Here is a 13,218-nt window from a genome sequence, read left to right as displayed (position 1 = left end):
ATCAGTGATCACATTTGGTAACTTATTCATTCCATATTCATCCAATACTAATGACTGATGTATGTCAATAACCTGTAATATGCTTCTCTCGTCTCTTTGCAAACCCCAATGTTTTTAGTCTATTGTACACCAGTGGTGTAGCCCACCCAAATTAGACCCAGTCCCACCCAGAATAGTAGAGATTATTCTTTGAATTCAAATTGTTAAGGAAAATTTGGCCAAAAAATACAAAATAAAAATTGGGGGAAAACTTGGCCCATCCATTTTTATCGAGGCCCTCACACAGTTTCCTGGCTACACCCTTGTTTTACACAAAAGTTTTTTCCTATTAAAATCATGGTTAGCTTTAGGTTTGGGTAGGGGTTACCCTTTTTTTTTTTTTTTAAGCATAATAACATTGTTTGTTGGTTCTTTTTCTTTTCTATGGGAGTAAAAGGCGTACGTTTTTGAACAAGAAAACATACACACATTTAATGTGCAGCCTACTGTTTGCAGCCAGAGATGCATGGAACCAGTTGAGGTTACAGTCTTAGTTGGTTGATAGGCTATAACTTCCATAACTTTTCCTCCGGCATTAACAGAAAAGTGAAGAACAGAGAAAGTGAGAGTGAAACTACAATTGCCACTTGCTCGGTTGTGCTTTTTATGCTCAAAACTGTTGCCGAAACATCCATAGCTTTCTGCTGCATGTTAAACAAATCGAGACTGTGTGCGCAGCTTCAAGATTCCATTCAGTTTGTGATTGAGGAAATGAGTATCTGTGTTCCTCCCCACACTTCATCACAGGCACAAACCCTGCTCGCCCAGAGGAACATGCTTACAAAGTGATGGGGCTCAGGGTTTTTCACTCGGGGCTAGGTACTGATTCGAAACCCCTTCTGCTGCCAAGCACATGGATAGCTACTGATTAGAGGTCTGGCGAGCTTGCCGATGCCAGCTGGGCGAAACGATGGCAGTCGCCACCTTACCTCACCCCGTAGGGCCCACTGGAGAAAACCAAAGACATTTTCCCCTGACAGAAAAGCAACTCGCCCCAAACCACAAGGGTCAGAGCACTGAGAACGCACTATCTCCAAACAGCACCACCACCTTGAAAAATATGTGAATTATCACAGAGACAAATTACTTTTTTTGTTGTTATGTTTATCTGTAGCCTTGTTTGCTCTAGCTCAGCTAAAATGAGCTGTTTTGGTGACTTTTTTGAGATCTCATTCGCTTACAGATCTGCTGTAGGAACATGATGAAATAACAGCAAATCTAACTTTCTCTAAGGTGCCTACGGACACGCAAACACACACAATCTCTCACAAACCTATTCTCTCTGGTCTTCTTCTGACATTTTGGGATTTACTGGCATTCAAAGAAAAGTTCAAACGCCAGTTTTTGCCATGTTCAAAGTAATGGTAAGTTAATACAGGGAATGTTTGCTACCTTATATTATCTTTCAATGGAGCACAACATACATGGTTTCTGATAACAAGAAACAGAATACAGATTCGCCATTGAATGATACGTCATGAAAAATATGTAAAGGTTCCTTTTACTAATGCAAATACCTCACTCAAATTCTGAGCAGCAATATGAGCATCAAAGGAACATGGGTTATCCTGTATTCAACTCAGTGTTTTGTTTCAAAGTTGAGATTGATGTGAGCACAAGTGTGGAATGTTAACAGGGTAGACAGGTGTATCAAGACCTTTTTTTTTTTTTTTTTTTTTATAATGGGGACAGATCCAGGCCAGTGGAAGTGCTACAATAAACAATATTTCTTTGTCCTTCATATACAGTCTCTACAATATCTAGTCCCATGACCTACTGTTTACTGTTGCAACAATTTCTATTGTGTACTTCTGCCTGCTCTGCTGTACCAATAGACACATGCACATACAGGAAAATAAGCACACGCTATCTAAGATTTATGCACACACAAATACACGCATACAAAGTAGGCCAAAGAGAATTGTACTTCACAGAAACAGCACTTCAAACCCTGTCAGCTGTCTAGGTTTCACATTTCAGAGTTAAGAATATAAAATCAATAATCATTTAGTCATAAGGGTAAATGAAGTAACATAAGATCAAAGTATACCCCTTTGGCCATTGAAGTTGCACTGAGTAATTTATCTCATCAAAAGGCAGTGGTCCTAATCCCTTTGCTACTCACTGGAGCTGCCATAGCCAAGCTGTATTATCCTTGAGTAAACAAGTTTGATAAAAAAAAAAAAAAAAAAATGAAAAATCAATAGTTGTTTCCTTCTATCCAAATCGATGGCATGCATCATAAATCTGACTCTGTAAGGATCCTGAATGTATTTGTGTGTGTGTGTGTGTGTGAGTGAGTGTGTGTGTGTGTGTGTGTGTGTGTGTGTGTGTGTGGTTTTTCTCATATAGCATAAGGGCCCGTATAATTACAGATTTTGCTGCTAAAACTTGATCAATGGTATCAAAGGCAAGTGATTGAATGTACTATTGGGAAATCCAGCTGATTATATTTACTGTTCATGACTGCAAAGCTCACTCGCTGCATACTGTGCAATGTTGTATTTGTGCAATTCTGCTTTTATATATGTTAGGAATAATAATAATATGCTTATTGAATTTATTTATTTTTAATTGAAGAAATAAATGACCTTACATAATTTAATTTAACATAATTATGTTTGATAAACATAAGTAAATGACTTAATTTATAATATAATTTAATGCATTTCATTATCAAGTTCTCATGTGCAGTATAAGCATCCAAGTGCATGCATTAGAGATATGGTCAACTAAATTATAATTGTAGCTATACTCACTGAAATGACCTGTTTTGCAGAGCAACATAATAGAGGTCATTATCCAACAGTTTATAATTGATAAATAACAATAACATAGGCTACTGAATTGTCTACAATTATAAAGTTCTGAATAATTATGGCACACAAGCTGTATTTGAATTAATTCAAGAAACAAAAACAAACAAATACATTGTTTGTTTGTTTGTTTGTTTGTTTGTTTGTTTTTTTCACACAACAAATACTACTATACCTGGCCAAGCCAATATATAATGTAAAGGACATTTTTATATATGTTTACGCTTTTAGACGACAACTCAATAATACCATGCAAGCCTATTGTTGGTTAATTCCATAATTTCGTGTTTAAAGGCTTCTGCCGGCTTGAATCGCTGTGAATTGGATAATGGCATTTCACTGATACTTAGCTGCAGTCTTGAATCTCCTATAATTCCATCATGTTTGCTGGGACTAAAATATCACGAGGGTTTCTAAGCATGAAAGTTAACCTAGTTAACCTACTGCCCCCTGCTGTGCGGCGCGCGCCTGGCAGCATCACCTGCGCAGCTCGCGCGCTCTCCCATGCCGCGTGCTTTATTTCCTCAGTGAGCCATCACCGCCAAATGAATCTGTTTCCAGTCTTTACAAATTACTTTTTGATAGAAATAAGACAGAAGGGGGTAGAAACAGGACTTCAAATAGGGAAGAAATAAGACCGACTATATATCTATATATCTGAGTAACCCTGATGCATGAGAGCTGAATAAAACAGTGTGTATAAGAGATTAATTGGATAAAATAAAGAATATTTGTGCTTTGTTTTTCGACCATTTTATTTCCTCTCACCACTACCACCATTGTTAAGCATTTGAATTTTGCTTTCGTATGCTTTTGTTTGCAATTTAATTCATATATCCATTAATGTTCAACCTTTGAATAAATCTAAAAATATCATTATTGCTGATGCTCACTGCGAAATATGTTTGGATAATTGTTATTATTATTTTTTTTTATTTTATTTATTTTTTTACTGTCTTGTGAAAGGACTGCTTATATGAATTATATTTGCATATGCCACTTTAATTTAACGCAGTGGCCTAATTGGTATAGGTTACATTTCTACTGAAGAAACTGTAAATCCTTGCAAATGTAAATTGATTATTGCTGGCCTGTCAATTAACTGCTGAGAATATAAAAAAGGCAATACGTTTCCGAGCACTGTTTCGTATTGACTCGGGGGGATAATATATGCCTATTTGAAATAGTAACGCTAATAAAGGTCAAAGTCGAATTAATATGCGTAGCACCCATTCGATGCATACTTTACACATCACTTTTTCCTCTTTTACACATTATAGATTATTTTCGAGTTTAACAAGTTTGCTTGTTTACTGCCATGATCAGCTGTGATTTAAACATAATAATAATAATAATAAATAATAATAATAATATTTAAATATTATTTAATAATAATAATAATTATTATTATTTTTAAATCTTGCAGAGTTATTACTAAATAAATGTTACACGTATGAAGAAGCAAACCCCGACTGTAAGGACGGAATACCTCTTGCGATTATTGAAATATTAGAGACTGCGTGGAAGATGACACCTCCCATCGGCTTGTGTGCGCACTGCTCCTCTGGCTAGCATACCACAACGCAGTTAACAATTAAAACAAGAACTAGAAGGAAAAAAAAATTAAATAACAGCACGCCACATTGAGTATATCATGCATTGAGTATAAAGCGTCCTTACGCATAGGCCATTCCAAATTATAGCAATTAAATTGCGTAATTACACGTAACTCAACCAAAATAATAATGAAAATGTACATACATAGCACATATAGTATTTATGAAGTACATATAATTTATTATTAGGCTACTTAGTGCTTATGTAAAAACGCAATGACTTAGGCAATGTAATGTCTATGAGTAAAGCCTTATTAGAAACAGTGGGATCCTTTTTTTTTTTTTTTTTTTTTTTTTATGACAAATGGTGAAGTTGCATCATGCTATCCGTCAACTATAGCACGAGCGTTCTATGAAATATATAAAAAGAGAAAGAAAACTTGCCATCGATAAACGGTGGAAACGCGACGACTAGAACGCACAGACTGCTCTCCGCGCAGGTTTTGTTCCGGAATTGCACTTCACTGCTCGAAAGAGGGGCGGAGATGGAATATTCAGATGAGCTGTGATTGACAGCTCCGGTTTCTCCAATGCTCTCAGAAACTCGCCTGCTCCTTCCAGCAACTCTTCACTCTACACTCCCGAGCACTAAAAACAAACGGACGCTAGGGGATCTTCATGACGGCACTTCGCTGATCTCTTCCCTTTTGCGCATTTATTTATTTTCTTTTATTAGTTGATCCCTCGACTCGATTGTTCGATGCGCTGATTCTATTGAGCAACTCGTTTTCCGCCCTCCTGCTTTCCTCTGCTGGAGAGAGAACAGTCGAGTCTTTATATAATAATGTCCTATCCTCAGGGTTACCTCTACCAGCCCACGGGCTCTCTGGCGCTCTACTCGTGTCCGCTGGCCGCCCCGCGGAGTGAGGAGCTGGCCCGGTCCTCCTCCGGTTCAGCGTTCAGCCCGTACCCCGGATCAGCTGCATTCACAGCCTCCGCCAATGGATTCTCCAGCCCTCTGTCCTATTCAACAGATCCGGCCACGGGATTCCCGTCCTACATGGTAAATAGCCCTGTTGTGGGTTTAGAGCCATCGCAGTTCACAAAGTCATTGTTCTTGATAGGATGCTTTTGCTGAAGGGTTATACTTACAGTTGTGGGTTAGGGGGTCTTGCATGTGCGTTTCAAAGGGAAAGCTAATGCGGGTCATGAATACAAATGCTATGCGCGCACTTGGGGTTGGCGTTGCTCTAGGTGCCAACAACAATTCAATGGTTACAATCTCGTCATTCTTTATAAAATAATAATAAAGTTATTTATTTAAGTAGTCGAATTTTTGTTATAATATTTTACAACCGCAAATGTGCATTAATCTATTTAAAACAATAAGAACATGCGTGTAAATATTTCTTAGAATGCATTCAGGCCCACTTTCACTTTAACTTTTATCATTTAAATGTGCACTGAATTATTTTTAGATACTAGGGGAATTTTATATATATATATATATATATATATATATATATATATATATATATATATATATATATATATATATATATATATATATATATATATATATATATATATATATATATCATGGTCTTGTAAAATGATCAGTGAGAAATTATTCATACGAATGTGCGTTGTTGTGCGTACCTACAATCCTGGAGTTGCAGCCTAACTATATATATTTGAGTTGTCATTTGCTTACAATTTGGAAGTGGTCTGTAGTTCAATAGACGCTGTTCAATCGTGAATAGATGAATTGCAATGCTAATGACATGGCACATGAAAGCGGTTAAAAAAATGGTCCATATCCAGTGATTTTCTAATAGGATTTGTAATGCTGCGGTTCACTGATATGCTTCTGACAAAACACACTTGCACTGGGGAAGTCAGGCTGATGATTATGCAAAATGGCTGCAATTACCCATTATCTGTTATCCACCCCAGTCCCATGTAATTGTGCATTCTGATAATTGTATGAAGGATTAATCATTGTTTATTGGCTTAATTATTAGTAGTATTATATTTTTGGTTACACTTTATAATGACCATTAAGAATAGCATTAACACTGTATAATGCTGATATATATTATCAGAATGAACATGGACCGATTTTTTACAACAGTGTATGAAATATATAAATGTCTTTTTTCGAAGGGATCTCCGTATGACGCGCACACTACGGGGATGGCAGGAGCGATAAGTTATCACCCGTACGGGAGTCCCGGTTACCCGTACCAGCTCAATGATCCCGCTTACCGAAAAAACGCTACGCGTGATGCGACAGCCACGTTAAAAGCGTGGCTGCAGGAGCACAGGAAAAACCCTTATCCCACAAAAGGAGAAAAGATCATGCTGGCCATTATTACCAAAATGACCCTCACACAAGTGTCAACCTGGTTCGCTAATGCCAGACGGAGACTCAAGAAGGAGAACAAAATGACATGGGCACCTCGGAATAAAAGTGAAGATGAGGATGAGGATGACGGGGAGGGAGAGAGAAAAGAGGAACGCACGGATAAAAACATGGACAACGGCGAGGCGTCTGCTGACGACGAAGGTACTTTTTATCATAATGCATTTTACTATTTAAAAGCAATAATTCGTGCGGTTTGTTTGAGGTTTTGTCTTTGCCACACGGGTTTATGAAAATTGCATAACAAATGGGAAACGTGTTTCATTTGAATGTTCTGCTACATTTGAATAAAAGCGTAATGGATGCGTTGTAATGCTCAACTTTATTCCAAACATATAGATTTAGGCATACTTTGCGATAACATAGAATCACGCACTTATGTTTGCGTCAATTCCAACTTTAGCGTCGTAAATGAATGCAGTTTTCAGAGATAACGGGATGATTTGTAAGAATCCGGCTGTTTTATTTGTCTACATAGGAATCAGTTTGCACGTCGATGCCCTGACAGATCACTCCTGCTCAGTGGAGTCGGACGGAGAGAAGGCCACGTGTAGGACCGTTTGTGATTCTGGACCTGATACCAAGGACAAATGCGAAGGGAGTGATATTGACACGGGCCACGAGGAGCGGCCAAGGGGCCCGTCACCCAAGCCGCTGACGTCCTCTCCTCTGACTGGGGTGGAGGCCCCTCTCTTGACCTACCATCACCGAGAGGACACCCGAAACAACGCCAACAAAACATGCCTGGACAGTCAAAACCATACCGTCAAACCTAAACTCTGGTCATTAGCCGAAATCGCCACTTCGGACCCAAAGCAACAGCAGCAGCACTTGGTGCAGAACTGTCCCCCGGGCGTTGGCCATTTGACATCCACGGCTCCCAGCGCGTCCCCGGCGGGCGCAGTGTACCCCGCCACCTCCATATTAGGAAGGCCTCTTTATTACGCCTCTCCGTTTTATAGTAATTACACAAACTATGGCAACTTTAGCCCACTGCAGGGCCAAGGGATTCTGCGCTATAATCCAGCTGCTGAGGGACTTCTGCACAAACAGACTGGCGACCCCCTAATAAAGACTAATCCAAACCAGACTGAACAACATTTCATGGCCTCCAGTGCAGAATCCAAAAAAGGTGCGTAAAGGCCCTAATGCTGTTGATCTTGACCAACGAAAAAGCCCATTTGGTGGGCCTACCAAATTATAATTTCACTGATTTCGTGTAGACATATTTAATATAGTATTATTTGCAACTATAGTGCATAAAATACTGATTAATTACTTTGAACACTTATAGTTTAGTTCATCTTAATTTATGGCAGAGTATGCTATATGATTAGTCTACTTCAGCCTTCAAATGTGGGTTATCCAAAGTTTTCAATTTATTTTTTGCATAATTGAAAAAGTAGAGCTATGACTGTGTATATATTACATATTTAAGCTGTCAATCGATGTAGACTATTCCGTTTCCCCACAGACCCCACCGAGGTGTTCACAGTAAGACCCCAGTCTTATCTCTCGAGTTAAAGACAAGGAGGCAGATCCTTCAAGTAAGTCGCTAATTTTAGCATTTGAAGTGTAGGTTAAGAGTCATTACGAGTCATTTTGATCATGACAATTGAGTGTCACCATGGGCCACTTCCTCATATTTGATCGGTCGTGTTGTTCCCACTGTTTTGAGTATGATAATGAGGCCTTCCCGTTTACTTCTACTGCATAAAGAAGATGGTCTCTAGTGGTTTAGATATACATACATACATATATATATATATATATATACATTTAATGTAATGGTAGTTTTATTTTGTTCTTTATTTTATTTGTATTTTTTTTTTTTTTTTTTTATTTATTTATTTATTTATTTTTTGTAAAATCGACTGATGCAGGTTTTGTTTCCTTGGTTCACAGGTAGGTGTCACAGTTGCTTTGAACAAAGCGAACAAGCCATCATCTCTCTCTCTCTCTCTCCCCAAGCTGTTTTAAACTAACATTTGCTCTTTACGCGGAACCTTTTGTGTGCCACTGTACACCCACGGACTACAGAGCACCTGCCTATAGACATTACAACCCTAAAAGTTAAGATTATTGAAAAGAAAAGAAAAGAAAAGAAAAGGACAAGGACAAGAAGGACCGAAAATATTAAGGCAAAATAGCCAATTTGGTCTGGATGGACTGTTCATTTATTGATGAAGTACTTTATCCCAACATATGTGACTTTTCAATGAGGAACATTATTTCTCAGGATCCTTATAGTAGCTTCATTGACACCGGTTGTATACATGCGTGGGACATTATATGCCTCCTATAAGACTTTATCTGCTAGAAGTGTGAAGTGTAAACGAGAACTCGGGACTGGTATAAACTTGACTAAGAGTGGAATACATTTGATATTTATTTTTGTAATGACGGCGACAGCCTATAATTTATGCAAGTTGTATTGCAATGGGAACTGAACATTGTTTTGTAAATAAATCATGATTGGTTTTTATTTCAAAAAGCCGAGGTTACACAATGTTGTTAACAAGGAGAATTTTACTAATTTATATCTCTGATTGTAAATAAAATTCGCTAGTCTGCACTGGCACAATTTGAGTGGCCTATTTAAAAAAAAAAAAAAAAAAAAAAAATGATATAAATATTAAGTCTATGATATAAATATTGTTCGTATATCTAATATATCTCAACTGAACTATAACATCAACTGATATGATAAAAAAAAAAAAAAAAACAATCGTAATAGACATGTTTATTCCTGCCATACAGAAATTTTGATAGGTTCTAACTAACGTTCAATATGTAGGCCTACTGTAGCCTTAATACCACAATTTAATATCACAATTTTCTCTCTCTCTCTCTCTCTCTCTCTCTCTCTCTCTCTCTATATATTATATATATAATTTAGCCCAGCCCTATTAATTGCTCCTTTTTAAACGCAAAACCGCTTATTAATTACATCTAGTGTCTGTGAATATCAAGTCTGAATGTTGAATGTGGTCTTGATAGCAGTGAATAATAGAGGCTGCTGATAATCCAGGCCTTCATCTATTTTTCAGCATGATGAATACAGGGCTGGAAAGGAAGCGTTATGAGCTCCCGGCGGGCTTTTAAGATGACCAGTCGGGCTTCATTATAGACCGATATTGAACGATCCATAAAATCGTGTCTAAACATCTGCCAGCTCCGATGGGGCCCGCGTGTGTGTGTGACGGGAATGACGTCTCTCTTACGGGCCACTCCGTTAAAATTTAAAGGCGTTCGTTAAACAGACTATTATCGCTCACGGTGTTAGCTTTAACAACCTTACAATAAAGCAAAAAAGGCTATAGTAATAATAATAATAATAATAATAATAATAATAATAATAATAACAAAAACAACAACAATAAGAAGAAGAAACAGAAAATAAGCATAATATTTTATTAGATGTTTTTATTTATTTATTAAAATAATAATAACAATAATTATTATAATCAGCTATTAATAATGTTTTATAATAATAATAATTGTATTTTATTTTGATTTTATTTTTATATTATATTATCATTAATAATAATAATAATAATAATAATAATAATAATTGTAATAATAACAATTATTATTATTATTATGCCTATTTTTATTAATTGTTATTATTGTTATTGTCATTAAGTCTAAACATGGCATCGGTGGGCTGATCGTAACGCAAATATACATTGTATGTGCTCCGAACTGTTATTACGGTAACAGAAAGTTGTATGCCGATAGCCTAATATTTCCTAATAATTAAATAAGCATTACAAATAACAACATTAGACACATTTCACGCTCGGTTAATGTCATGACTGACAGCATGTATTAGGCTACTCAGTTGGATTTTACTCATTGAATTCAGGTCAGTACTGAGATGAATTAGGTCGCTTTTCTCGATGATATAACGTTTGAATTTGTCCCGTGAAGTGTATTGCGGGTGTGCATACAGGCCTGAGCGAAAGGCTTCATTATTAGAGGTGAATTATTGAAATGCAGGCTTTAATCTCAGGTTGGATCCCGTGGGGGATCGACCACTGCTGTCAAAATGGCACCACAGGCGGTTCCATTCATACTCCCTTCAAATGTCAACATTTGTTCTCAATAAAAAGAGTTATTGTTTCTGTAAAACAGCCTTTGAAAACATCAAAAAAGTTCACCCACCTCTGTTTGATTGGGATCAGGTAAAGGTGAGGGAAAAGACCGCAATACAGACTGCTGGAAATGTGTTATTAGACAGATAACATTGATTTAGGCTCATAATTTGACGCACTTATAAGGGCATTTTTATTTATTTTTTATTCAGTAAGCACATGGGTTTGGGACAGTATTTTTAGTCACCCCTTTAAATTGTAAAATTATAAATGTGATATTTGACAAGAGTCAATAAACTTCTTTTTTTATTTTTTATTTATTATTATTATTATTATTATTATTATTATTATTATTTAACTGAATGTGTCGAATAGGCCTATATTTTAAATACGTTAAAACGGGTTCAAATAAATAAATAAATAAATAAATACATAAATAAATATTGAATCGATTATTGACGTTTAATATGTTAATAATAGCAAAATATTCGAAACTAAACCGCTCAAATGCTGATTCATCTTTAAGAGGTGCTTTATTGAAATAGTTTGAACGCCTCTCTCTCTCTCTCTCTCTCTCTCTCTCTCTCTCTCTCTCTCTCTCTCTCTCTCTCTCTCTCTCTCTCTCTCTGTGTGTGTGTGTGTGCGCCACACATGCTGATCCCACATAGTTTAGTAAATCCAACTGGAGAGGGCAAGCACATTAAAACACTTTGTGAAAGCAACCTCTAATGGCCTCTCTCTATTCTGCACCGTTTATCTTAACAGCTTTAATCTACCATTAGACTCAGGTCCTAAATAACATTACTGTTCAAGAAAGGAGAGAAAAAGTATTAACAAACAGAATACATATGGTTTCAATAAGATACTTCAAAGTCTCAGAGGCTCTAAAAGTGAGTCCGGGGTCGGTTCTTCCATAAAGGTGTCAAAAAAGATGTCCTCCCATTAGACTGATCAAGGCAAGGGAGAGAGTTTGTCCACACCAGACTCCAAATAAGATCATTAGACCCCTCAGCTTAGCATTAGGCCTTTAACTGACAATTAAAGTTCATACAAAAAGAAGCCAAGTCATGTAGATCTATGTCCAATTTATTTTTCAAGATCACTGCTTTAGTAGCTGGAGTTTTCCTTGAGCACTAATGCTATCTTCCAATGTGTGTCACTTTTTTACTTAGTTGTTAACTGTAGTCTTATCTCGAATAATTTGTGATTTTGTGTTCGCCAGTTATGGAAGGTCACATCAATCAAGCTCCCCTAAAACAAGTAAATGTAGGCCTACTTGAAAAGTATTTACCCTAATGCAGTATTTAAAATATGTACTTTTTAGAAAAAGCATTTCATGAATAATCAAGGAGGATTGACTTAAAGAGTGGCAAAATGACAAGAAAAGCAGAGAGAAAAGTAAGAAAAATATTAGTGGAGTTTAATTAAGGGTGTGGAGGGCTCAGTAATACAGGAGATGAGGCCAGACCAGGGGAATGCTATTTTTTAATGTCACTGTTTGCATTAATAAGAGCGGTGATATGATCTGGTAAAGATGATCTATCTTTAAATATACTCTCTCACACACCCTCTCTGTCTTTTAATAAAAATAAAAAAAAGCACTATAGTACAAAGGTTTACAAAAAAATATGTTTGCAAGCTCTAAACGATAACATCAGTCTGTAAATTAAAGCAAAGCAAAGACATAATCATTACAGACTAACAAAATTACTGTCACACTTCTGAAATGTATAGATTCTTTTCAACTATAATATACGGACAGCAAACTAATACAGTATATACAGTATATATATAGTATATATAGTATGTATAGTATGTATTCAAATCAACATTACCAGCCTTTTTTTTTTTTTTTTTTTTTACAGAATCATATAATACATGATGAATTAAGACATTGTTTTTAGCTATTACATATTTTACACAGCTTTAGCACATGTTATGCTCAAAAGAAATCCATAATATTGAGGCATTAAAGAATGGGATGTAATAGTGGAGTAGTATTATCATCTATAAGGCTACTCCCTGAAGAGTTTGTATATATTAACTTGGACTATGAGCATTTCACCACTCTAACACAATATTGTTTCTTCCACAATTATGTTTCTTCCACGCCGTCCGACTATGTACCCTGATAGAATGAATCCAATATCCAATATCTGAATCTGATATGAACTCACATCCTGGATCTCATCTGATCTCCCACATCACATGTTTCCTTCTGTTAACACTGGGATATAATTCTAGTAAGATGCCTGTGTTAATGAGTATGCTCTCAAGGACTAACG

At 36.5% G+C, this 13,218-nt stretch overlaps 1 protein-coding gene across 1 annotated transcript; it reads left to right on the top strand.

Moving 5' to 3' along the window:
* The first annotated feature begins 5,032 nt into the window (after positions 1-5,032).
* Positions 5,033-10,223, top strand: LOC127452635 (iroquois-class homeodomain protein irx-2-like). The gene is made up of 5 exons (XM_051718263.1): positions 5,033-5,474; positions 6,578-6,980; positions 7,315-7,968; positions 8,311-8,383; positions 8,742-10,223. Exons 1-4 carry the CDS (start codon positions 5,256-5,258, stop codon positions 8,358-8,360), a joined length of 1,326 nt encoding a protein of 441 aa, XP_051574223.1. The 5' UTR covers positions 5,033-5,255; the 3' UTR covers positions 8,361-8,383; positions 8,742-10,223.
* Positions 10,224-13,218: the final 2,995 nt, after the last annotated feature.

The sequence above is a fragment of the Myxocyprinus asiaticus genome, chromosome 15, assembly GCF_019703515.2.
Source record: "Myxocyprinus asiaticus isolate MX2 ecotype Aquarium Trade chromosome 15, UBuf_Myxa_2, whole genome shotgun sequence".
In the NCBI taxonomy this organism is placed as follows: Eukaryota; Metazoa; Chordata; class Actinopteri; order Cypriniformes; family Catostomidae; genus Myxocyprinus; species Myxocyprinus asiaticus.
Note: the sequence above shows the minus strand (reverse complement) of the source record. Positions and strands in the feature narration are given on the sequence as shown.